Source organism: Mirounga angustirostris, unplaced genomic scaffold (assembly GCF_029215605.1).
Source record: "Mirounga angustirostris isolate CCGP_5_RB_7025 unplaced genomic scaffold, mMirAng1.0.hap1 SCAF_14, whole genome shotgun sequence".
Taxonomy (NCBI): Eukaryota; Metazoa; Chordata; class Mammalia; order Carnivora; family Phocidae; genus Mirounga; species Mirounga angustirostris.
This window is the reverse complement of record NW_026991722.1, coordinates 13262362-13284597: the sequence shown is the minus strand read 5'-3', so window position 1 is coordinate 13284597 and position 22236 is coordinate 13262362. Positions and strand designations below refer to the sequence as shown.

Sequence of the window (22236 nt, the reverse complement as noted above, 5' to 3'; positions counted from 1 at the left end):
GCCACTCATGAAATCCAGTGGATTGGGCAGCCGGGGGGTTTCTAGACGTTGTCACTCTCTCCATCCTGATGCCACCTTGCTAATTCTAATTCATCCCAGGGATTACTACAAGAGCACCCATTGGTTTTCTTCTTCAGGTCTCCATTTTGCATTCTTCATATTCCGGAGTAAGCTTTCTCAAAATCAAATGTGAGCATATGGACACTTGATGACCCTTCAGGGCTTCCTAGTTTTAAGATAAAGTTCAAAGCCCTTAATAAGTCTCAGCTAGCCCCTTTCCTTATGCCTATAATTTCTTCATCGTTTCTATACCTTCTCCACACTGTACCCATCCACAGACAAATGATTCCTGTTGATTGATAATAATATCTAATTTGTGGGGAAAAGGCTAATAATAATAATAGGCAATAATAGCATACAAATAGGGACGCACATGACTGGAATTTAAGCTTTCTACGTTTCTTAATAGGACCTCAAAGTCATTAAGTTTTGTTGAGTATGCATGCTAACACTAGAGTAACCACCAAAGACCTATTGCACATAATTTACAAATAAATGGAAAAGGGAGAAATGAAATGATAAAAAGAAGAAAAACATTTTTAAAAGTAAAAGGCCAAAACCAAGAAGATAGTAGAACAAATAAATAGCACAGAGATCCAAATATATCAGTAATCACTATAAATATAAAAGAACTAAATAGTCCGATGAAAAGACGAAGATTATCAGACGGGACAAAAAATAAAGTTCAGATATATGCTGTTTAAAAGAGATACTCCTTAAACATAAGAGTAAGGAAGATTAAAGTCAAAGGATAAAAAAAAATCACATACTAAGAAAAATAATTTACCAAAAGATAAATCAAGTAGTAATATTAACATCAGAATAAGTAAACTTTAAGATGGAAAGCTTTACTAGAGATGAAGGTCATAAGATAACGAATGGTAAAAAGTCCAATTTTTCAGAAATATGTAACAATTATAAATTTGAATGCAACTAATAACAGAACCTAAAATATATGCGTGTGTATATATATATATATACACAGAGAGAGAGAGAGAGGGATCTCTCTATGGCTCTATGGGAGATATTGCTAAATTTGCCATCTCTCTGAGAAATTTTAACACACCTATTTGATAAATATTTTAAAGGACTGACACATAGACCATAATCTTAAATACAAATTAGAAATAAAAAAAGATAACTAAAAGCCCCATGGGTTTGGAAACACACATAAAACACTTAAAAATTGTTCACATACTAAAAACAAAATTAAAATTGAAGTTAGAAAATATTCAGAACTAAACAGTAATTAAACATTATTCATCAAAATGTGTCAAATGCGGCTACAGTGGTACCTAGAGAACAGTTTTATAGCCTTGAATGTTTATATTAGAAAAGAACAAGATCTGAAACTTAATAAACCAAAGAGCCAACTTTACAATGAGGGGAAGAAAAAAAAATAGCAGCATAAGCCCAAAGAAAGGAGAAAGGTTATAAAGTGAAAAGCAGAAATTAATGAAATAGAAAATATGTATTAGAGAGGATCAACAAAACCAAAAGTTGTTTTTTGGGGGGAAAATATAGCAGTATTAACCAAGAAAAAAAAAAAGAAACACAAATAGTAATAGAAATTTTAAAAGGATTATTAACAATAGGAATTTCAAAGTGCCACAGACATTAAACAGATCACCAGAGGATATTATTAGCAACAGTAAGTGGTCATGTTGCAGTTAGTGACCTTGGATCAGTTCATTCCTTTTTTTTTTTTTTAGGAGGTTTTCTGTGATTTTTAAAAGTATTTTATTTTTAAGTAATCCCAGTGTGGGGCTCAAACTCACAGCCCCGAGATCAAGAGTCACATACTCCACCGACTGAGCCAGTCAGGCACCCCAGTCCATTCCTTTTCCAATAAAATATTTGAATTAGCTGATCTCAAATATTCCATAAAGCAGTGCTTCTCACAAGTTAATGGGAATTTTGTTAAAATGCAGATTCTGATTCAATAGGTCTGAGAATCTACTTTGCTAATAAGCCCCCTAAGTGATGTAGATGCGCTGGTCTGTATTTGAGTAGGAAGGCCTTAAGGCATTATCATCCTATATACACTGGTATTACTGTCTTTTTTGACCAATTCTATCCTGCATTCCGTGCTGCCTTTTTTCAACACTCACTCCCCAACTCCCAAGTCCTTCCCGTGCCACCCAGATATAGTAAGGCTCAGATTCATCAGAGTTGAAACCTTAAATAATCTTTAAAGAAGCAGGAAAAAAAACAAAACAAGCCCAGCACCCTCTAATTTTACTACAAGTTGCAACTAAAAGGATATCATTCCTAAAAGAGGACACTTGCAATTAAGCTCCCTTTGTTTTTTGTTTTGTTCTGTTAAGATGAACCAATTTATTCTGTATTATAGGAAATGGGTGAATTGAAAGTGCCATATAGACATAATACCTGCCATTAATTTACTTGTAATGACACAGGATTGTGTAAGGCTTTCGTTGACAATAAACACTGTGCAAATTTCTCTTTTAATTATGTAAGTGGAATTTCTGTTTGTCTTCATACAGTGTTTCAGAGGCTTATCTTAATTATCCCAATATCACTCACAGTTGAATAAAAAGTCAGTTTGATGTGCAATGTGAGAGAAAAGAAAGTCTTCTACATAATGCCTTCTAAAGCATGAACTTTAACTTCGAATTCCCTTTGTGTAAGTCAAGGAGAAATTGATGAAGTCATTTTGCTTGAGTACACACAATGAAAATTTTCTTTTACTCGCAGTTTCTAACAATAGTAAGGGTTATCATCTTTAATATTTAAGCCCAAGGCTAGAGGGAAGAGCTATTTATGCACATGTCTTTACAACCTGGCAAAGATTAGTCTTCTGTTCCTACATACCTGGAACCAAGCAGAAAAATAAAACAGATTGCTCTGGCATATCCTAGAAAATGTGTAAGCATTTTAATAAAGCATGACATCATCACTGGTGTGAACACCACCCTGGGTGTCCCTCTTTTTATTGCTGCTGGCACTTTCCTCAATGTCCTCACTCCAGCCTTAGGCCAGGGCTGAATGAGCAGGAGAAGGTATGTGATAAAGGTCAGGACTATCCCTGAGGCATTACAAGTAACAGGCCCGCAGGAGTGTCCAGTATTCATGCCATTGTCAGCCCCCTCCTCATTAGCTGCACCTCAAAACAAAACTCGCTCTAGACCCAAGTAGGCCACTTACAAATTCCAAGCACCCAAGGTAAACAGTTACACATGATTCTAAGACACCAAGCACTAGATAATCTGAGTGAAAGACCCCAGGCCTAGACCACAAAGCCCTAGCCACTGAGACCACAGTTTTGTGGTGACCTCCTCCTTGGTCACAGAACTGAGCAGAGACATTTGTGATGAAGGCCTGGTTGGACACAGGATAAGTGAGAAACTGCTTTCCATGCAGACAAATCATTTCTCAAGGCTGTGTTTTCAGAAACCTAGTACAGTTTTCAGACCTCTCAATAAGCTTTCCCAAGGAAGTCTAATCTCATATCCAATAACAGACCTTTTCCATATCTGGTTTAAGAATTGTGTAGTGACCCAGAAAAATGGTCATATAAAGGTATTTCCTCATGAAATTCCCCTGATTATCCATGAGGTAAGATTGCTCCTACCCTTATAGGTAAGATTGCTCCTACCCTGAGGCCCAGACAAGACCCAGGACTGGCTCCTCCATTCATCCTGAGTTTTTCAGACTCCAAATCTCATGAGCTTTCTGCTCCATCTTGCAATAATGTAACACGGCAACTCAGAGATGGATCTGTCCCTTACAGGTGCCAGTAAGCTCTAGACAAAAGTCACAAAATCATACTTTCTGATCACACCTAAGGAATAAGTCTGTTCTTCCCCAGAGGTACAGTCTTCATGTGTTAAATAATCTTGTCACTGAAGCCTTCTAAACATAATCATTTGTTACTCTTTTCAAGGTCTGTGAGAGGGAAGCTGTCTCTCTTGTTCACAGCCAAATCCTGTGACCAGATAATTCCTGGCACATAGTTTGTGCTCAACAAATATCTGTGACTCATTGCTTCACAACTACCTGTTGAAAGAATTCATTACTGCATGAATAAATAAGAGTTCATGGAAGAACAGAACAGCTGTGAGGGCATCCAAAAGATCTGGGTTATGACATAAGCCTAACTCTAGGATGGCCCATCTGGGGAGAGAAGGGATAGCCTAGTTAATATGGTAAATCTTTGGGCAAGAGATTGTTTACTAGTGCATTAAATTAGAAAACAAAATTATGAAAATACGTATCAGAGCCAATTGTTTAGTATTTTTTACCTCTTTCTAGAAGCCTTCGCAGAATAACCATACATGTTATTGGTCAGTCCCTCAGTTTCTTAGCCTAATTAATTATTTATTCTCAGTCTGCATATCCCTCAGTTATTTATCCACAAAACATTTACTGAACATTTTTTAGAGACCAGGCATTGTAGTTACAAGGGGGAATTCAGCAAAACCCCGGGGCCCAAAGAGTGCATAATAAGTGCACAGACAAGTGAACCAGGTCATGTGATAGACTTCTGGTCAAAGTGGTAGAATGAGTACATGTGAAACCTCCCCCTTCTAATGCTAAACAATATATTGTAGTGCATATATTTAATATAACACAGATATGACAGAATGTATATATTTAAAATTATAATGTATGGTCATTGTATTAGTTTCCTAGTGATGATACAACAAAGTACCACAAACCAGGGGGCTTACCCAACAGAAATTTACTGTCTCACACTCATTGAGGCTAGAAGTTCAAGATCAAGGTGTCGTCAGGGTTAGTTTCTTCTGAGGAACCATCATGAAATTCTAGAGCTTCCAATCAGCCTTTTAGAGTCTTGAATACTGGACACCCGAGGATCCTCAAACACATGAGGAGAACCTGTAATGTGAAGAAGACCCAAGTAAACAACCACAAAAATGAAACCAGAGGAAATGGAACTAATCAGAGAAGAGGGAACATTTAAAAATAGCCCCAAATAATATTTTTAGAAGCAAGAAAACACTGCAGCTTTAAAACAAGGGTAAAGAGCTATAAAATGGTACCAATTAGGGGTTAAGAATAAACTCTTGAAAATTTAAAACATAGAATGCAGCCAAAATGAAAATATTTAACATGGGGTTTGGTAGGTAACATCGAATAAATTCATACAAATGCTAAGGCAGAGGGAAAATATGAAAAAAAAAAAAAAGATAAGAGGCATGGAAGTTTATTCCAGAAGGCCCAGCATCTGACTAAGAGAACTTTCAGAATGAGAGAACAGAGAAAATGGACAGGAAAAAGTTACTGAGCATTTTCTAGAACTGGGACACAGATTGCAAGAGCTGACTGAGTAACCAGCAAAACAAAGGGAAGAGATCCACACCAAGGTACGTTGCTACCGACAACAGAGATAAAAGAATGTTCCCAAAAATTCTCCAAGGAGAAAAAAAAAAAAAGCTTGGCATCAAACTTCTCAACATTGGATGCTGAAGATGGAGGAAGTCAGTGCCTTCTAAATCCTGAGAGAAATGGATTCAATCTGGAACTTGGCTCCCTGTTAACCTCACTCAGATATGAGGCAAAACAGATTTTCAGGCATGTGACAGGACTCAGAATCTCTACCCTCCATATATTCTCTCATAGGAAGTGGGTGGACTTTATGCTCTGGAAAGATGACAGAGTAAACCAAGAAAGACAAAGAAGTGAGATCCAGGAAAGGGTGGATGTCACCCAGGAGAAGCGTGAGGAGAAATTTCAGAGAGACAGAAGAGAAGCAGGGCCAACCTGAAACAGGAAGACGGAGAATTCAGAGGGATAAGACTGAGAAAGGGGGACTCCCCAGAATACCCAAGATGGTGGGTCACTAGGGCAAGATAAAAGACGGATGACTGAACTGATGGAGTGTTTGAAACCAAATGAGTAATATCCACATCGTCTGAAACATGTGATTTAATTTAAAATAGTGATCCATCATAACGGATTGTAGATACCATCTAAAATGGATAAATCAAGGACATGTCACATGTTACTATTACATAGTAATGTGAAGGCAATGGCCAGAGGCCACGGCTGAAAGAGTTCAAAGTGGTTGCCTCCAGGCAGCAGAACTAGTGTGCAAGAAGGGGCAAGAAGGGGTTAAGGATTGCTGTGATTTATTCCCAACGTTTGGGAATGATTTGATTTCTAGCTCTATGTATATATGACTTTGATAACAAATTTAAAACTAAAGGAGAACAAGCACAGTGTGGTTAAGTGCTACAAGAGGGAGGGGGAGGAAGAAGCTGGAGCCTTGAGGGGTGCATCAGAAGGGAAACTCTCCTTGAAGAGGGTGGCCCGAGGGCTAAGGAGTTACAATGGAGTTTAACGTTTGTAAGTAACAATGCTATAGAAAAAACAGTGTAAGCCAACAATAGGGATCCGTACCATATTTCCCTTTAAAAGGGGTCCAAAGGTTGCTCAAGCTTAAAAACACTCAGTAGGCAAGGGGACACTTGGTCCCACGTGGCCCCCAGAGCCAGGCTGCTTATTAACTGAAGCTCAGAGAAAGGCGAGTGAAAAACCATCCTGTCTTATATCAAGAAACCCGGGTCTCCCGTAACAGTGGATTTCAAAATTTTCTCTTGTAGCTTAGAGAATAATTCAAACCAAAAAAAACTGGATTCCCTTTCACCCATTCTTCAGTTGACATTCAAAATTTTCATCGTTTAAGTTTCAACAGTCACAAAAGATAGGCTTTCCAGTGTGTTGTAAACGCTGGCATTTGCGAAACAGATGGTTACAGAACACATTTAAATATACACGATGAAGTGTAAATATCAGAAGAGTCAAAAACCTCCATCATTCATTTAAAAAGGATGTGAACCACTCTTGTTTAACTCTTACAACAGCTGTATCGTTCTGTTTTCTCCTTGGACCCACACTTCTGTTCTGCTTGTCCCCCAGACTTTTACCCCCATGTAATGTGTGTATGCTCCAAGACAGTAACCGATCACTCTATTGTGTCTCTCTGGCACCGATCTAGGCATAGACATTGGGATCTTAAACTCTGTAAATTTCTAGTGACAATAAGTTACCAAGCATTCCTTTTCATCTGGATTGACTTACTGCTGCAACTCTTATTATTTCACAATTGATCGAAACACCATAAATATATTTCAAATGTTGGTCTATAATGAGTACATATAAAAGTAGAATGTTCCTGGAAATGCCCCTCTTCAAGAGATGCATTCATCCATAAGTGAACATTACTGATTGCTGGAGCGAGCCGGTGTTCGGCTTCGATTCTATTCCCGGTTTTCATTCTTACACATTCTACAACTCTCTGATAAACAAATAGCAGGCATTTTCTTACAGCAATGGCACTCCATTCTTGAACTCCTTCCAAGGGATATTTCCAAAATCACATACTAATCCATCTTCAAAAATTACTTTTATTAATCTATCCCTTGACAACTCAATTAGGTCCTCCTCCAATTTTATTAAAAGCCAAAAAAGAAAAAAAGAAAGAAAGAAACCATCTGATTTACAAAAAAAAAAAAAAAAAATGTGTTATTCCATCATCAGAGTCATTTAGTTTCTCAATTTTGGGAAAATATAACCGAACAGGTTCTACTAAAGACTTCATAAATGATGATTAATTATACCCATTATTCTTTCACTTAGGCATTTTATTTCACCCAATATTACCAACAAGATTTTTAAAAATCTAAATTCTGTTAATTTTGCTCTGCCTTTACCAACAGAGTATTTTTGATAAAATGCTCTTACCTCATCAAGGGCTTTAAACCTATTTATTCGGGACGTGGGAGCAACCATTTGGCTCATTTAATTTACAAAAGATGGCTGTCATATAAATGAATTGACAAAGTCAGTCCTCATTGTCCAATCAATCAGCCAAATTAGACGTCAGCTTTCTGTTAGAAAGAATTTGCCTTCCTTCCTCAATTCCAGTGAATGTGTTCAGATGTGTCTCTGAGATCACTTCTCACTTCACAGAGAACAATGGTAAGAAAGCGTGGAGCCCTGTTCCCACTGCCTGTTTTCCTCCTTGCTCGCTTTCTGTCCAATGGCAAGTGCTATGCCAATAGTTCGAGGGTAAAAGAGGAGATATCCTTAAAATAGTCCAAACACTTAATCTGGACTAAAACTCCCAGCTCGGCAGCTGTGCTTCCCTTGAACAGAAATATGCAGAGACAGCACGTTTAGGATGCCTGATTAAATGCTAATATGTCAGATTGCCCTTGGCTTGATGTGACACTCTAGTTTTCACATTCCGAGGTGCACATGAGAAGTGTGCTTTTCTTCTGTAAGGAGGAGGAAGGGCAGTTGGAAGGGGAGACTCTCAAGGGAGAGCTGGTCCTTTCTCAGGCAGGTCTCTACCAGGCAGATTCCCAGGGAAGTTGGGGATTTGGGAATCCATTTGCCTTAACCTGACTCTGGAGTGTCTACTGTGGTAGGAGCCCAAAGACTTCCAGGGAAAGGTACCAAGAGTTGGATTAATGAAAATGCACCCCCAGATCCCCAGCCTCCTTGGGAATCTTCCGGGTCCTGATCCACCGGACAGAGTTTCTAACAGCACGCAGGAGGTTAGGAAGTGGCCCATCCTCTGAAGTTCATGGATGAGGCCCAGAGGCTCCAGATGCCCCCTCCATGCCTCCCACCCAGACCCTCTCCAACCCCAGGCCCACGGTGGGGAACAATCAGTCCACAGTGCCTTGGAAGATGCATTACAATGCCCCGAGAGGTACAAGTTAGGGCCAAATGATTAAAATATGCTCTGATTCCGGGACACAATAAGACCTTTGAAATAGTACTGCAAATTTTAGTTCAGCCTAAACAAAGTCCAAAATATTATTGGTCAAGGTTCTAATCCAAACTATGGAGAGAGACTGCTAGATTCACACATCAGTGGTTTTGTACGAGGCATGAAAAACCCAGAAAGCCAGAAAAGGGCACCCCAATAAAGTAACACAGGAGTCTTGGCTCAACCCACCTTCAGCAGTCTTTGAAAAAAAGAAAGCAAATGACCATGAAACTTCTCTCTGCTGGAGCAGAGGTTACAGCACTTCTCCCAGGCAGGTTTTGCTGGAAGTTAATTTTGGAAGGAGCTAAAAAGGCCCGGGAGCGCTGCAGCACCCTTGGGGCTGGCAGTGAAGGGAGATCAGCTTGTCTCTCATGGGCTTGGAGGATGGGGAAGTGGGAATCCGTAGGAGGCGAAAGAAAAGAATGTGCTTGTCAAGTTTCCGTGTCTCAGTGCCTCTGACGTAGGTGGAAATTATAGCTCAAGTCCCTTCACCATGGGAACATCTGGAATCTAAGCACTTCTGTGCATATTAAGAGGACTATTTATAGTTTTCTACGAATGTTAGGGAAGGCAATTATATAAAATACTGCTGTATTATTAGGTATTTGAAAAATACCAGGCTTGCAATAAATGCAAAGATCTAAAAGCAATTCAGACTTCCATGAGCTGTCTACCCCAAGTCGGAAAGTACTGGTTTATGTTCCCGAGGCAGCGACACCACCAAACACCAGCTAAAGTCTCTGCTGACACTGACAAATGATGTCACTGGGCATGTCCACCCTGCTCAAGTCATGTTGGTGCTGGTTCTGCACTCACGCCGAAGGGAAACGGGAGCCCGAGCCGCCTCTGGGATCATTTGGAAAATCCCCCCCTCTTCCCACCCACCCCCCCAAGCATAGAAAGGTGGCTGCTCAGACTGAGAGGAAGAGGCTGTGCATGCCCAGAAAGAACCCCAGCTAACAGGGCTCCTGCTCTTGAACACCAAGCCTGCTGCTGAAAATCTTCTGAGGGTCATCGGCAGCTTTCTGACTTAGATACCTGCACCTCACCTTGGGCTTCAAAGCATATGTTTTTTTTTAAGATTTTACTTATTTGAGAGAGAGAGAAAGCGAGAGCATGAGCGGGGCGGGGCGGACAGAGAGAAGGAGACAAGCAGACTTCCCGCTGAGCAGGGAGCACCACTCGGGGCTCGATCCCAGAACCCTGAGAGCACAACCTGACCACAACCTGAGCCAAAGGCGGAGCTTAACCGACTGAGCCACCCAGGCGCCCCCTAGCCACACTTTAAATGGTTGTCAAAGGACATTTCTATCGCTGCAGAAAGTTCTATGGGCAGCACTATGTGAGATCCGACAGGAGGGGGAATTCAGTACTTCACAAATCAGAACATAAGAGCCGTTCAGCCGAAGGGTCTCACGTTTATTACTGAACCGACCTACTGGTGTGGAGGCACAGTAACAGAGAAAAATCATTTCCCCGGTAAAACATCTACTGGCCAGGGAGGAGGGATATTTACGGAGTGACAGGCTGGGAACGTGAGCTCTTCAAGCGGCTCGAGTACGTGTGCCAATGATGTGGGCCAGCTCACGTGTGATGCCTTGGAACCCCCGCTTGGCTCTTCTCCGGTGCCTCCCCTTGGGGTTCTACCTGATTTTATGACCAGTTTTCATCTGAATCCTCTGGGGAATGGGACGATTCTGCTTTTTTTGTTTCGTGGCCAGGAATCTCTTGATTCTGAAAGTCTTGCGAGAAGACATGGTGAGAAACAGCCAACCACACACATCAGGAAGGCGGTGAGAAGGAGCTTCAAAGCATACTTCAGTGATATGTGCAGCCTGTGACCTGGGACCACAATATTAAAGGGACCGATACGTGTACAAAGCCACCAACGTTTGGCTGCGTCATTGCTTCGCTGGCTTTTGGACAAACTTCTGTTGTAGTATCTTCTCACATTTCCCAGGAGCTGATGGGAGGGCAGGGGGAAAGTCAACAGGGCTCCAGTGGGATTGCCCTGTTTCCAACCCTCAATGGTACTTCGCATGCACGTAGTACTGGGAGACCCAGGGTTCTGGGCCTAATGGGTCTTTAGCGTCTCCAGGCCTTAATTTTAGCTGTGCTTGGGGATTCCTGAGATCATTCTTAACCCTGAGTCACTTATTGGTGAGATCAAGCATATAATTTGGCTCATCCGAGCAACATCTCTGCCAGGGAAGAGCTTCAACCCTCAGTATGCAGAAAGAAAACAAAAAGCCAGAAAATGCAGGAACAAAGATGGATATAAGTACCCACCATGGTATTGTTTAAAAATAGGAAAAAGCTGGAAATACTGGCATGGTTAAAAAAATGATGGACCTCTCATAAGATGGAGTAATATATAACCATGAAAAGGTGTTAAAATTATAGGCAAAAGAAGTTCATAATATACTAGTAAGTAAAAAGAAGCAGGCTATAAATCTAAGTTGTACACACAGCATATTCCCATTTTTTAAAAATAAAATGTGTGTGTGTATATATATATACACACTATATATATGTATGTGTTTTAAAAAGAATTTTAGGGGCACCTGGGTAGCTCAGTCAGTTAAGTGATCAATTCTTGATTTCAGCTCAGGTCGGTGTGGACATGGAGTCTGCTTAAGAGTCTCTCTCCTTGGGGCGCCTGGGTGGCTTAGTCATTAAGCGTCTGCCTTTGGCTCAGGTCATGATCCCAGGGTCCTGGGATGGAACCCCGCATCGGGCTCCCTGCTTGGCAGAAAACCTGCTTCTCCCTCTCCCACTCCCCCTGCTTGTGTTCCCTCTCTCGCTGTGTCTCTCTCTGTCAAATAAATAAATAAAAAATCTTAAAAAAAAAAAAAAGTCTCTCCTTCTCCCTCTGTCCCCCCTTTCTCTCTCTCCCTCTCTAAAATAAATAAATAAATGAATTTTTAAAACATTAAAATGTTGGCAGTGGTATTTCTGGGTTGTGGATGACTTTATAATAATTTCCTTGTAATTATTTGTACTTCCCCTATTTCCGCCCCCCTTTTTTTTAGAGAGGGAAGAGGTGGGGAGCAGAGGGAGAGGGAGAGAGAGAATCCCAAGCAGGCTCCACGCCCAGTGGGGAGCCCAGTGTAGGGCTTGAGCTTACGACCCTGAGATCATGACCTGAGCCAAAACCAAGAGTCAGATGTTCAACAAATTGAGCCACCCAAGCGCCCCAGAAAAATATCATTTTATTTTATTTTTTTATTTTTTTAAGATTTTATTTATTTGCGAGAGAGACAATGAGAGAGAGACAGAGAGCATGAGAGGGAGGAGGGTCAGAGGGAGAAGCAGACTCCCTGCTGAGCAGGGAGCCTGATGTGGGACTCGATCCCGGGACTCCAGGATCATGACCTGAGCTGAAGGCAGTCGCTTAACCAACTGAGCCACCCAGGTGCCCCTATTTTATTTTTTTAAAGATTTATTTATTTTATTTTTAAATTTTATTTATTTGAGAGCAAGAGTGAGAAAGAGAAAGCACAAGAGGGGGTACGGTCAGAGGGAGAAGCAGACTCCCCGCTGAGCAACGACTCCTCCCGGGACTCCTCTATCCCGGGACTCCTCCATCCCGGGACTCCGGGATCATGACCTGAGCTGAAGGCAGTCGCTTAACCAACTGAGCCACCCAGGCGCCGGAAAAATAACATTGTAATTAAAAAGTTAAGCACGTAGGGCAAAAGAGTTGCTGAAATCAGGCAACAAGGTCTGGAGCATCACAAACAGATCTACAAGTCCCTAATTTCTGGGAGTTCTGAGCACTGAGAGTGGACACACCATGTGAACACGCTTTCCAAACCACACCATTGAGAAGACTCACCTTGACGACACAGCCCTCAGCCTCCCACAGCCCCCTGGATCAGCCTGGGGGGAGCCTGGTCCTGCAGCCCCAAATCAATATCTTATCAATCCCATGGAAATACTTGGCATCCACGAGATTGAGAAAAACTGACCTGGACATTTTTCAGAACAACTGACTTAAAAAAAAAAAAAAAAAAAAAAAAGCTTATGATATTATCTAGCTATTTTTTGCCTCTTAATTTACCTTTTTTATATCTAAAATATATGCATTGAGTATCTGACATTTACATCGTGGTAATCTACTTTAAAATTGTGATCTTTTTCTCAGGAATTGCCAAACCATTACAAGTCTTAAGGACATTTTTATTTATAACTGGTAAAAGTTTTATAACTTTCCAAAAGTTTGCCCTGGTGCTTTGGTCATTTAATAACTGATGTCTAGTTAAATTTTCATGTTCTATTGCATTTGACTAAGAATAAAGGATGTAGAGGAAAAAAATTCCTGGGTCAGGTATCAGAGCCTCTGTATTTTACACAGAAGATTCCCACTTACAATTCTATTGCTATCAATGGACAAAGGCTAAGAAGGGAGTATAATAATCAGTAATAATAACTAGCAACTGGTTGAGTGTTTTCTAGGTGTTAAGTCTATTATATGTATTTTCTCATTTGATGAGGTTGCTAATAATGCGGCTTACCCAATAGAACTCACGTTGTCCCCATTTTATGGATGAGGAAATGGAGGTTAGTGAGCTGTAGAGCTGAGTCAACAGTGTAACTTGAGAACTGTGGCCAGTGGGTTCAGGCTGGACAGAGAAGCTGGGAGAACACACTTGCCAGGACCTCTCAATGTGATGCCAGAGTTCTATGCTCAGGCTTGAAAAAGTTAGAATATATATGTGTATATGTGTGTGTGTGTACATATAAACATATATTTTTATGTGTGTGTGTGTGTATATATATATATATATATATATATATATAAAGATTTTTTTTTTTTTTTTTTTTGAGACAGAGAGAATGAGAGACAGAGAGCATGAGAGGGAGGAGGGTCAGAGGGAGAAGCAGACTCCCTGCCGAGCAGGGAGCCCGATGCGGGACTCGATCCCGGGACTCCAGGATCATGACCTGAGTCGAAGGCAGTCGCTTAACCAACTGAGCCACCCAGGCGTCCTATATATATATATATATATACACAAATTCAATACATATGTGCACCCCTACTCCTCCCCATAAACCTGGAACTGCTATTTCTAAATCGCTACCACTGTTGAGTGTGTTGGTTTCTGGGATTTCCTCCCCTTTTGGTGGATGGGTGGCTGATGCCATTCCTGGTCTCTGATGTGTCTCTCTGGAGAATGTTCTTAAGGAGTGGGCAGCTTTTTGCTTACCTGGCTGGGTCTCTCACCCCTTCTGTGGGACTTGAACAGAGGACACCAACTGCGGGAGGAGGAGAGCTCCATTCAGGCTGTTCTGTCCACAGCCCGCCCCAGGCTTGCACAGCTCCCGAAAGGGGACAGGATGGGGCAGGATTTCCAGGGTACCACTGGGCCTAGGGTTGATTTTGACACATTCACAAATCAGAGCTTGATTTTGAACCTTTGGAGCTTCATTTTCTGGACCCTGTGCTACTTCTTGAACATCTCCATTATAATCAAGACCAATTTTCTAAAACAACTCAGGACAACTCACAACTTTTGCAAACTTACCCCTCCTTACTATTGCTCAAGGAAATGTTCCCTAGGACTTTTCAATAAAACTGTGACCCTTGATCTCACAGGGAATGTGAGTGTGCAATCCTGAGGAGCCTTCTTCCCCCTCAGTCTCTGAATTACATAATGAGCAACGGCTAGAAAGAAGAAATTAAATTCAAAAGTAAAACAGGAGAGCCGTGAGAAGGGAAAAAGAGGCACCGGAGAAAGGCTGTCTAAATCCTGTTGACTTAATAGTGAGATGGAAAAAAGTAGGTGTGGAAGAAGGATTATAGCGCTATTAGGAGATTGGCCATCAAAGCGGCAAATGAACCACTGGCTTCAGATGGAGCAGAGTCGAACCACCGCAGCAGAAGGAAACCAGAAACTACAAACTTGAGAAAGAAGCTTGGAGATGGCTTATGCGATTTAATTTCATCTGGAACCACCCCAATCCTCTCTTCATATTAGGTTCCACTGACTGGCACTGTTTGTGGAATTCTTGTCTTCATCTGTGAAAGACGAACAAAATCACAAAGGCCAAAAGTAATTACATTTTAAATAAGCTCAAGCCCCCTATTCTTAAATGGATCTTCTTAATTTCAAGACCCCATTTTATAAATACTGAATAGCATCCTCCCCCCAATTCTACTCCTTCATTTTAACAACTGGGAATGGAGCGGCCACTTGGTTATTATTGTTGTAAATCAGAAATATGACTTAAGACATTGAGAACATGGTCACATCATAAATCAAACAGAAATGCAAAATAAAGATCTCAGAGAAATAGTCTTGGAGGGGTCTCTTACAGAAATAGTGTTTGATATTCAAAACTTCCTAAGGAACCTGAGTGCCAGGGTCCCAGGCTGGCCTTTCTTCAAACTGTCAAATAGAGCCCAGCTGATGAAAGGGGGGCAAATCCTGCTGGATCCGGGGCTGAGAGAGAGATGGTGTTCTTCCTGTGGTGTCTCCTCAGTGTTCCAGAGAGTCGAGAACATCTCCTTGCACCAGAAACATAAGCCTGATGTTCTGCCTTCCAAACCTGGAGCCAGAACGTTCCCCTTTTGGATATACAAACAAGAGATGCCAAGGGCAGCGAGAAGGTGGGGAGGCTTCTTTATGGCAGCCTAATGGAGTCTCCCAATTGAGAAGACAATTCCCCAGGAAAAAAGTCACCCCAAAGGTCTCCCTTAATAGTAAATTCTGGCTTAGTGTATTAAACTGTACCCCAGGGGCCTAAGGGAATTATGGAAACTGCCTGATTTACTTTTACAAAGTGATTTACACCCAGGGGTAGTATCTGTCTCAATAAATCTGAAGCCTCTACAGAACAAGCCCCTTCGAAGGTTATACAAAGAGAGGAGATTTCAATTATATAGTTATTTACCACCATTCCATTCAGCTTCCCTCAACAGAAGCTTCTGGAATTTATGCTGTCACATGGAACAGCTCTCTCCCTCTCCCTCTCTTTTCTCTCCCTCCCACAGCACAACCCTGAGATGCTTTGAGGTGGCTCTGCTGTCAGACGTGGCCGGGGCGATTTACAAAGGACGTGAAGCTCTCGTGCCCACAGAGGACGGAACAAAGGATGTCTTCATTTCAACACGACTGCCCATCATTTCACTTTTACCTGCCTGTCCTTCGGTTCTGCAATTCGATTCATAACGGAAAGGTGAACCTCAAGTTCAATTAGTGAGGCAACTCATTACCTTGCAACCAGAAACGGCAGCTCGGAACTGATTTTAAAGATCTGCCTTCTGTGACTTCAGGTAGTGAGACTTCAGTTCACAAAACTCTTTCCCAATTTAATATTTATTGTGGGTATTTCCCAAAAGGGTATTTGCTAAAGTTGCTGCCGCCGCAAGTTGAAAATGTAATTCACGTAAAAGCAGTTTTATTTATACAACGAGAGAATATTCATGTCACTATTATCAATTGAATGTTCAGCCCATTTTCTCACCAGCAGAGCATCTCCCCAAAATGAAAAGTGGTGATAAGGAGCTGTGTGGACCGGAATATCCATCAAGTTTGACAGAACTAGGTCTGCATTTAGGAAGAGATGCTGCAAGTCTGGAAATGGCTGCCCAAACAGAAACATCTCCTCTGTAGAGCTGATCATAAAAAGCGCTGATCAAACTCAAAAATCAGGGGCGCCTGCCTGGGTGGCTCAGTCGTTAAGCGTCTGCCTTAGGCTCAGGTCATGATCCCAGGGTCCTGGGATCGAGCCCTGCGTCAGGCTCCCTGCTCAGCGGGAAGCCTGCTTCTCCCTCTCCCTCTCCCCTTGCTTGTGTTCTCTCTCTCGCTGTATCTCTCTCTGTCAAATAAATAAAATCTTAAAAAAAAAACCTCAAAAATCATAAGACACCCTTACTCAGACTTATTCAGACAAATTACGTCTCTTCCTTGAAAGTGGTTCTTTAAGTCTAAAATGTCAACAAGGATTCTAGGCATTTCAGAGTGCATTGAAAAAAATCTTTTCCTCCCCCACCCTCCAGTTCTTCCTAATACAACTCAGTACAAGCCCACAGCCTGCTTTGGGGCTGGAGGTTGCCTTGTTTCTCAGCCGGCAGGAGTGAAGTCTGTTGAACTGATTTCCAAAATATAAGTAGCAGCTCAGCCCTTGGGTCTCCTGGCTGGGCATGAATGGCAGCGGATACAGGACTCCCATCATGTGAGTGAGGGGGGCCTGGGCGAGGTGGCACATGATCCCTGGACCAAGGACAGAGGCCACATTTGCAACCCCGCTGCCTCCTATTCCTTAGCAATCTGTCTCACTTTGGGAATCTGGCTTGCAAGCTCCTAGGAAGATTGGGTTTTTCTGTGTGCTAAGTGCCACTTTGGTCTGGTTTGGTTTGGTTTTGGTCTTGGTAGAAGAGATTTTAGATTCTGTGAAAGATAACCAATATCAGCTCACAGGCTTCTCAAGCACCCCCTCCACAGTAATGGAGAAGCCTTGTTACTTACGGCTGAATTTTAAAAAAATGTCACAAGAGCTGCTATTCATGAAGATTGTTTTGAAAGATACGCTGGGCTTTCGTTGCACACAGAGGCTATTAGAAAATACAGATTTGTACACCGTGTGATGTAATTTTATGTTTTAAAAAGAAGTTGGCTACGGAGCGATCAAACTTAGCACTGGGGGAGCCAAACTTTACCTGCCTTCTGATATGATGCAGTAGGCACACAGCACCCTTACACACTTCTGGCCCAAAATGTTTAACCTGAGTCTAGTCATCAGGGAATGGTCAGACAAATCTAGGATGTGGGAGATTCTACAAAACAACTGGCATGAATAAAAGAAAAATCAAGTAATGTAAAACAGGCAAAGAAGACAAAACAAAAAGCTAGAGGGATTATTCTAAGTCAAAATTGTTTGAGACTGCAAGAGACAGGACAACCAAAGGCAATGCATGAACCACAGCTGTAAGATGAAATTTCTTAAAGCAATAAAAGGCATTTTATATATATTGTTTTTAAAGATTTACTTATTTATATCAGAGAGAAAGAGAGAGACAGCACAAGTAGGGGGAGGGGCAGAGGGAGAAAAGCAGACTCTGAGCTGAGTGGGAAGCCCAATGCAATGTGGGGCTCAATGCAGGGCTCAATCTCATGACCCTGAGATCATGACCTGAGCCAAAACCAAGAGTCAGCTGCTCAGCCGACTGAGCCATGCACCCCTAAAATACATTTTATAAGAGACTCTTGTGGTAGTTGACTACGACTGTACATCAGATATTATTAAATTAATGTTAGTTTTCCTCAGTGTGATAATAGGGTTGTGGTACTGGAGGATGTCCTTTGTGGTAGATGGTTGGTGAAATATTTAGAGGTAAGCATCACAATGTCTGAAATTTTCAAATGGTTCTGCCAAAGCACACATATATAAAAGAAAAGTCATAGGGAAGAGGTAAAACCAGGCTGTAGTTTGCCTGAAGGATAGAGTATATTCTGAGGAACTCACCTGAGCTGGTTTTCACCTTTGTTCCTGGGGCAGATATAAAGAATGCTTGATGGTTTGATTCATACCTGGGAATGCATTTAATGTTGCAACTCGAAGGAACCAGATAAGCAACTCTAGGTGTCAGAAGTGAATCTGTCTCCCTTGGAAATAGGACTCTAATAGTGTCTTATGGACAACTATATGCGGCTGACTCTTGTTTTAATTTCTCAGTCTCAACAGAGAATCGGTCCTGTTTCAGAAGACTGGAGGAAGATTGGTTAAGGCTTGTCAAATTCAAGACCAACGTGGTGGATGCTAGGACCCTGGCCTCTGGCTGCCATGACCATTTCCATCTGAAAAATATGAAGCATCCTCTTACTCGTTTGAGGATGGACCGGGAGCAAGAGGAAACCACTTCTTTTCAGAGTGGCTTTCCATTTCTCACACATCCCAGGCACGTTTTGGATGCTGGAGGCCAACCACCTTCCTACCCCTTCTGCACAGGCCACCGTGGGACTGCTGATCAACCCGGAGAAGGGGCTGAGAGTGAGACCCAGTGAGATGTTGCACTGTTGCTGGACCAGCCAGCAACAACTCAGGACCACCACCAGATCTGACATTTGGGAAAAAGGCACTGGGTTGTAGAAGGCAATCATGCAAATATTAAGATAAACACTCTTTCAGTTTATAACCCTGGACGATCATGAACACCCCAAGTGGCTACATTAAGTGTTGGTCCAGAAGGAGACACGCACATGCTTTTGTTTAAAACAACTTAGTTGAGCCAACTTCTAAAAATGACAATAATTTGGTTGAAAATGAGTAATCTCGAATCACTGTTGGCTTTGTGTTGTTTTTTTCTTTTTAAATATTGGAGAATTTTCTGCACAAAAGGGCATTTTTAAAACTTTTATTTCTTTAAGCAATTTGGTCTGTTTTTTTTCTAGAATTTCTCCAGTGGTTTTCCTCCACCACCACCACCCCCATCCTTTATTGCAATTTATTTTCATCCAGTTATTCTGGCTTTGTGTTGGTTTGTGAGGGCCAAGTTGGAAGCAACCAAAATGTCCAACAATAGGAGTTTAGTTGGAAACGACTCAAATCCTAACAATAGTGGACTGCTTGAATAAATTATAAAAGGTGTTTCAAATTACGCACAAAAACTTTTAAAATGCGAACTGGTAACTTGTAATACGCCATTTTTCCCAATTCTAAAATTTCATGAACACATTCCCGGATAAGCAAAGCAGGTTAAAAATAAATTTTTAAAAAAGGCATTTAAACCCTGAAAAGTTCCAGATAATAATTTTTCTATTTAATCATTTCAAATTATTGCTGTTTTTATAAAATCAGCTAACACTCATTACATTAAAAGAGGTAGGTACGGTCAAGCAAAAAGTATTTCTAGTTCTCCCATGGCAGCCACTATTGCTATATTTCCAAGAGGCTGATTTTCTGCTACTGAGTGGGGTAACTAACTCAAATTTCTTCTCTGTTCCTTCTGGTGGAGGAGCTGGGGGCAGAGCATCCAGGCAGAAAGATCCTATAGGCAGCAAGAGAGGCTGGGCTGAAGCACGGAACATAGGTCAGGCTGAACTGACAGGTCTGGGTGTCTCTGGCCCAGAAATGAAAGGTGATATCCCAAAAGCAGCAAGGGAGACAACGGGGGAAAAAAGGCCAAGATCTGGGTTCTGAGTCTTGGCGAACAATGACAAGTAGGGAACCGGAAGAGGGAACTTAAAGCCAAGTTTTGGGGTGGGGGCAGGGGTGGGGGGGAGATGGGGCTCAAAAGAAGGCAGAAATTATGTTAGCACTGCATGGGAAGTCCTTGGGTTTTCGAACTTATTTCGATTTTTGCTTTTACAAATCTTAATGAGTAAGCAGAACTAATGAAACGGGTAAGAGCCGCCTTCCTCTGGTTGGCAGGTCCTGAAGGACCTCCGGGGGTATCCCTGACCCTTGCCTCTTGGGGGAACTACTGGCTTCATTCTCTCTTTTATTAAAATGTGAAACTGAGGTTTAGGGTTGGATATAATTTTACTCAAAAGAAATAAAAGGATCTAGCTGTGTCAGATTAGATCATCACTCAGGCTTTAACAAAAAGGTTCTATAATTTAATGGACCCTCACATCTCCTCCTTTAGAATCCAGAGCTTAGAGATCTCTCACCTGACTGTCTCCCCATTATCCAAGCCAGCCCCTCCACGTCCCTGAAGAACTCATTCAATGGCATCATCACCTGCTTCCAATTTGAAGTGTTGACTTCCTGCCCTTTGTCCTCTGGACCCACTGACTCTGTCCTTGCTCCAAATTCTCTTTCATTACACCTGAGCTTTCCAAGGATTGAGGCTATGTTTTATGATTCCAAACAGTACTGGGCACAAAGTAAGTGATTTATGTATTAAATTGGCTTGAAAACAAGCCTCCTGGGGAAGGAAGAGCAAACAGATAGGGAAGGAAGGCAAGAAAATGTATCAGTGATAAGCAAGCAGGACAGAGAAAGAGATCTACGTGGCAGTTGGACATCTTGAGACACTGATTTATTTATCCTCACTTTGACTTCCCTTACCCTTATTCCCAGCAGGTAGTCATGGCAGGTAAGAAAGTGGGAACTCCTTCAAGACAGCCCCTTCTTGGTTACTGCTCTTCTTGAGGAGCCTGTGCTGGAAGTAGGCTTAGAAGTGGTATCTGTGTGGAAAAGGAGAGAGAGCCCTAGACTGGGAAGGGCAGAGGTTGTTGGGCTGCCCAAGTTGTGGTCTACCAGGACTCTTTCCACTCTTTCCACTGCCCAAGTTGTGGTCTATCAGGACTCTTTCCACAGCCAATTTAAATAGGCTGACAGTTGAGAATTTAATGGCTCATGAAATTGTGGATCTAGCTTCAGGTATGGCTGAACTCTGTTGTTCAGAAGGACTTGGTGTCTTTGGATGTCTCTCATGGCTCGGCTGCTCATGGAGCTGGCTCTACTCTCAGTCAGATTCCCTCCATGGAGGAGAATCCACTAAGGAGAAGTCTACGGTGCACCACGCCGAAGCCCAGTAGACAGAAATTCCCATAGAGGGATCCCAGGGGCTGACTTTCAGTGCTTAGGATTGGCTGAAATCTTGGGTCAGGAGCTCAATCAATCACTTATTAACCTCATATATTCCGGGGTGGGGAGGGGTGGTCTCTCAAAGAGAAATCGAAGTGCTGTTGCTGGAAGAAGGGGAAATTTATCAGGCAGGCAAAAATATCAGAGATCCACTGCCATATTGCGAAGAAGCTAACACCACCCAAGGAGTTGACAAAGCCTCGGAGAAGAACGGCAGCAGGGGGTAGCCTATGGAGGTTCAGAGACTCCCAACCTATGTGGAGATCCCTGTATTCCATCTGGCACAGGACCCAGACCAACTGGATACCCATATTGAAAAAAATGAACCCCAACCTCTATCTCACTTCAACTCACCTTTAAGGGATTGTTCAGGCTTGACCCTTAAGGATATCATTGATCCCTTAATAGACAGGAGAGTAAAGGTCCCACTTCCCACCTTGCCCACCCCTCCTCCCATAATTTTTCAACCTCCTGAAAAAAGATTCTTTTACAACCATGGGGAGCGAAAATATCAGGAAAGACTTGAAATGTTCTTCTTACCAGCATGGTAAAAAGGAGGTATAAGGCCTCAAAGGCAAACTGAATTTTCATTCAAGAAAATAAAACAAGCACATCCTTCATTTTATTTGTGGAGGAAGATTTATGCCTGCCACATTGCTTACTTATGGTGTTTGAAAATATTTTCCCCCAAAGAACTATAATTCAACAAGCATGTGCTTTATTTTCTCAAAACCAAGCATTCTCTTAGTCCCTTTAAAATAAAGCCCGAGGGTAAGGAAATCTTGAAAGGCTCACTCTCTAGGTGAGTGTGGTGCTCAAAAATTACAGGTTAATGACTCCAGAAATAGACCCACCCATATACAGTCAAC

At 41.9% G+C, this 22236-nt stretch overlaps 1 protein-coding gene across 1 annotated transcript in view; it reads right to left on the bottom strand.

The window, feature by feature from the left end:
• Positions 1-4707: 4707 nt before the first annotated feature.
• The window catches only part of BCL2 (BCL2 apoptosis regulator), a 233309-nt gene continuing 215780 nt past the window's right edge, over positions 4708-22236 (bottom strand). Inside the window, exon 3 of the mRNA XM_045886591.3 lies at positions 4708-4923. Within this exon, the coding sequence (XP_045742547.1) occupies positions 4864-4923 (60 nt within the window). The 3' untranslated portion in view covers positions 4708-4863. The remainder of the gene's footprint in view (positions 4924-22236) is intronic.